The 5,257-nt window shown below is 36.8% G+C and overlaps 1 protein-coding gene across 1 annotated transcript; it reads right to left on the bottom strand.

The window, feature by feature from the left end:
• Nucleotides 1-2,812: 2,812 nt before the first annotated feature.
• On the bottom strand, nt 2,813-3,857 carry LOC131874903 (uncharacterized). Its single transcript, XM_059218849.1, has 2 exons — nt 3,711-3,857; nt 2,813-3,451 (listed from the first exon to the last, which is right to left on the bottom strand). The coding sequence occupies exons 1-2, from the start codon at nt 3,855-3,857 to the stop codon at nt 2,813-2,815; spliced, it is 786 nt and encodes a 261-aa protein (XP_059074832.1).
• Between the last annotated feature and the right edge of the window lie 1,400 nt (nt 3,858-5,257).

The following is a 5,257-nucleotide window of genomic DNA, read 5'->3' as shown; positions in this document are numbered from 1 at the left end:
TTGATACCATGTTGAGACATGGACCAGCTAGGACTCGAACCTAGGACCTTCCATATGATGCTGGAGTACTCTACCATTGAGCTACTGGCCCCTCTTGGACAAGTCCATCGTCGGTCTGGGTGTGGCTTATTTCCAACACCAACAGTGAGGGACGAGAGCTTGTCATGAGCACGGGGAAGTGTAAGCTTTGATTGGTTGGGATGAAAAAACACCTGGCTCATATGTACATCTTCTAGATTGCAGATGGAGGTGAGTTTGATGGCAAGGAAGAGGCTACATCCGAAGACAAAGATTCATGTATTTCATTGTGATATCTTGTGCATTAAAAGCATGTTGTATTATTAAATCATTGAAATAAGACCAAATATGGTGTCATGATTTAAGCTATGTAAGCCATGTAATTGGTCTATGAGGTCTAATGATGTAAACACATTAGGAAGTTGCCATGAGATATGTAACTAACCAAAAATTAAGGAAAACTACTAAACACTAACCTACGAACATGTGTCCTATTTGTGCATGATTGTGGAATGTGTGCCTTCATGTTAAGTTTTCTTTCATTTCATGAATGCTTGGGTTAAGTTGATGCTACTTTAAGTTTTTCCGAGTTTACCTTAACCATACGTATGAACCATTACGTATGCGAGTTCTTTGAATGCTTGACGCTCAGGTTGGATGGTTACATTGGTGCTATGTTATCCTTAGTAGAAGTCGTTAAATTGACATAGTGTTCATAGTTTTTCATACACACTAACTATGGTATCTATAATTTAACTCATTTATATATTCACTAACTAATTGGATAGAACATTTATCCATTTTGTCAAAAAAATTTAACTTATGGATCTTACTTTATATTGAATGTAGTATTTTGCACTCATATTAAATGACAAATCGTATTCATTTGTTTAAATGCAAAATAGTTAAATTAAGACTTGCATCTGGGGGTGTGGCCACACCCTCAAAATCCCATCCATATGCACAATGCAAACAGATGAACATGTAGAAGGATAAGCCAACCAATGAACAATTGTATCAGGAGTTAGATGGGTTTAGGAGCCAAAGGAATCATAGGAGTTGGACTTTGTAGAGCCATTCCAGTCCCCTAAGAAAAACCATTGGGAACATGATTCACCACAAGGGGAGTTCAAGAGACAAACTAAGAAGCTTCATCATCTTTAGAGGAACCGTCAATTAGAGAATAAAAAGTGTAAATGGTCAAGTGATCACTGTGGGCATTCTTCCACCATGTAGCCTCACCTATATGGGAGAAAGTGGACAATCAAAAGCCGAGTGGTTGTGTCCATCATGTATACCCAACCATCAAAACAATATACCTATAAAAACCCTTGGAGATATCTATGTCTACTAGAATATGGGCATAAATAGAGTGACCCATGTAGGAAGTAGTAGAGTCAACCTTCAAGAATCAACCAATGACATTGCCAATGTTCTCATAGTAGGAGTCTTACTTAAATTGGAGAGGAATATTTACTAGTTAACCGAAATTGGTTTGATATTGAGAGGATCCGAGAGGAGATTGAAGGAGGTAAACCAAGGCTTGACAAAGAGGTAGTGCTTTCCCCACATCCATAACCTACTACCAAGCACCAAATCCATATCCCATGAGGAGACAAAATCTCGTATGGAGAAGTCGTTAGCACAAGGATATAGCCTAACCTTTCCAACAATAAGAGGTTTCTACAATTCTAGAACTTAGGTGTGTAATTCGAGAAGAAGACCACAAATTATTTAATTTGTAGCACAAAACTTGGTGAAGATAAAGTCTTCATTTTTTATCATGTCCTATACACAAATCATGATTTATTTTTTCCTTTTGTTATTTTTGTATAAGCTCATTTATCAATTTTGCAAACAATGAAGTTTGAACATTGGGTTGGGAATCATAGTGGTAGCCAAGCAAAAGTTTTAGTTTTTTCACCTAATATAAATATCAATTATTGGCTCAACAAATCGAAAGGTTTAAAATGTTTGTTAAATTGTAAAGCCTTGCAAAGTTTTTGATTAAAGAAAAAATGGGTTTTGAAGGGACCTGGAACCCTTTACAAAAAAAGATTAGTTTGGACTTAACAAGACATTAAGCCAAAATAGATCACTACAACTAAACCACCCCATATAAAACATATTCAATATTACATCAATGGGGTAGAGACATAACTGACCCTCAAACAAATAGTTGTCATAAAGAAGGAATAGGAAATAACTAGAAAACCAGGGATGAAACTGTCAAAACCAAATATAGGGTTTTTTTAAAAGTAGACTCCCACAATCTAAAACAACACCAGAGAAAGACTTTAAAAACTCCAACCAAGGCTCTCCCAACTTAAAATCATCAATATTTACAGTTAGCACTACTCTTGTGGGAATGGAGAGTCATGTCAAAAGAGGGTTTAGAAAGCTTAGCTTTCTTACCCTTAACCATAATTCGACCCTCTTCCACTTGCACTGTCTTACTGTGCCAAGCAAGTAAAAATCCACCTTCATTATGAGAATGAGTGCCAACAGAAAGAGCATCTACCATTTCATCATCAGTATTCCTCCTTACAAACATAACAATGTCAAAATATCCACCAGATTTGACCGTTGGAATACTGTCACAAGACTTTGTAGCCTGAGGCCCATTCCCACTCTCATTAGTGGAATCAACATGAAGAAACAACACAAAATCATCATTCCCACCATCTGTGACATCCAAAGAGGATTCTGCATCAACGTTCCTACCATTTGTGGCATCTGGAGGAGAAGCCACAAAACCTTGTGATCCCATCACAACCACCTGAGAAAAACTCCTCTATTGCTTAGAGTTTTTCCCAATCGTATAATGTTTTTGGGAAGCCCCTTTCCACCATGAAGACGACATTGTCTTTTTCTCTAATCCACATTGTGCAGCTGAATGACCTATTTTAAAATATCTTCTACATCGAAAATGTATTCCTTCATAGTCCAAAGATTGAACCCAACAACGCTTTGATGATTTGAGATATATCTCAGAAGACAACCGTTTTGAAACATCCATTTCAACCTGAATACATGCAAAGGTGGAGTGAAGAATGTCAGAAGATTCATCATCTACCATCAAAAAATCACCAAGGGCTTCACCCACTTCCTCTAAAAGAGGATCAACCCAAAGATGAAGGGGAAGATTAGGAAGTTGAACCCAAATCAAGATCTTGTTAAAAGTTTTAGAAGAAGGATTGAAATCCGAGAGCCAAGGTTTAATCATTAGCATAAATTTGTCCTCCCAACTAAAATAATGATCACATAATATTATATTTGTATCCCGAGCATTCTCAAATTTTGCAATGAAAAAACCTTTAGCCATGGGGTAAATATGAACTTTACCAGTAACGAGTGGCTCCAAACGTTCTGAGATCCAGGAGTGTAGTTGAGGGAGGCTAGGCCCAAAACCCGTAAGTCGACAGATAACCCCCTATGTGGAGAAAATAAAAACATTGCAATCAATTTCCTCTTTAGTCTTTGCTTTCATCTTAATGGAGATGGCAATTGAAACAAGTATAAACCCTTGATCAATATTCAGTCTCTTCAACCCTTGTTGAAAACGAGCACTCGGAACCCTAATCTGTCCACCAGAGCTGGCAACGGTAGACACCATTGTACTAGAACCAACCTTAGTGGTGGAAGAATTCACCTTCTCACCATATCCAAGTCGAGTGAGAGAAGTAGAAAACCATCGCACCTAGATCAGTTGTAGAAGGTGACAAAACCGCATCAACAGCCGCAAAGTGCAATGCACCATCTGCAGATGGCAACACCGCAAATGACATAGGTTGGGCAGACGACATTGCAAATGGTAAGCCGTGAAAAGTTTTATACATTATCATAAAATGAAATCTCTTGGGATTCACATAATGCAAATAAAAAAATCATAAAGGCAAAATTTTATGGTATATTTTTTTCTACCCATTAAATACAATAAAATATATGTATTTTCCACTAACAATCTTAGAGAATAATGACACCTTTTCATATCAAAAATGTGCAATTTTGAAAGAAACAGGAGGGGAAATTAAAACAAACATACAAGCTTCTCAGGAACAAGCCTACAAGCTCTATGATATGATGTTTAATTGACTCTCTAACTCAGCTGATTAATAACAAATTGGCAGCTAAAGAGTACTGTTGCACTTGTGCTCCCTATATTCAATTTAGGATCAATTAACCAATGTGAAGGCCTAATTAAAAACATAATTAACGTGGTAGCCATTAATTCACATAAGGATTTATTTTTGTAATCTATAAAGAACATGTCATTCATCAACTCATGCGAATTGGCTCATCATTGGCTTTTAAATTCATCTTCAAGCCAGTGATCAAACACAACTTATTTCATTTAGTTTATCTTTTGTGATCATAGACACTCCCATTTGACTTGTAATTTCTTTCAGGTAGTTTGCATTTCTAGAAGCATCAAGTCAGAGATTGAAACAAGTTATGGGTTCAAGATAACAATTAAGGGTTCAACCATCTAACCAAATATTCAACAATATTATGATTATGTAATAACAAATCTAAAACAAAAAAGCAATAAAATAACAAACTAAATACACAAGGAATACACTGGCATAGAATTCTCCACTTATGGAATCCCCTACTAAATTCCTAAAAGACTAGGGACCTTCATGGCCTACCACTCCTGATTGATAATATTCAACTGCCCTAGAAAGGATAGCCCCCTATTAGTTGAAATCTCCTTGGAGAGAGTGGCATAGGGGAAGCAGTTCATTTCCTTTTTTAGTAGACCTTTCTAGAGAACCAACAAAACCCACATTAGAGCACTTACACTTGGCATGTTTCCTTTCCATCTCTTGCAAAACTTGCATCGAGACCATCGATTTGTTGATCATCTCCTTGCTAAATGCAATGATATCTTACATAATTTTCATCATTTTCTTTGCTTCTCCTAGAGATCAATGGTGGTCTTCTCCATGTTATTCCTTTCCTCCTCTAAGTGCATTGGATTTTAAAGCAATCACCTCATCCTCCAAGGGAGCCCAGTTGCCGCTAATGAAATCAGTCTAGCACATGAATTGCTTGTTATTTTTTGTTTAAGATAAGTTGGTTTTGAAGGAATTATAAACCTTTAAAACAAATAGAAAGTCTCAAAGCCTACAAAGTGATTCCTAGATGTGACAAACACGAAACAATAGTAGCCAAGCTGCCAGGCAAGATCAAACATAAATGCAACCAAGTTACTAGGTGTCACGACTTGATTGAG

This window comes from Cryptomeria japonica, chromosome 4 (assembly GCF_030272615.1).
Source record: "Cryptomeria japonica chromosome 4, Sugi_1.0, whole genome shotgun sequence".
NCBI lineage: Eukaryota > Viridiplantae > Streptophyta > Pinopsida > Cupressales > Cupressaceae > Cryptomeria > Cryptomeria japonica.
Note: the sequence above shows the minus strand (reverse complement) of the source record. Positions and strands in the feature narration are given on the sequence as shown.

What these genes read in the sequence shown, in the direction of transcription:
- LOC131874903 (XM_059218849.1), bottom strand. Translation starts at nt 3,857, where the DNA reads ATGTATAAAACTTTTCACGGCTTACCATTTGCAATGTCGTCTGCCCAA. An exon ending in CAACTGATCTAGGTGCGATG is followed by an intron (nt 3,452 to 3,710) that starts GTTTTCTACTTC and finishes TTCTCCACATAG; the next exon opens with GGGGTTATCTGTCGACTTAC.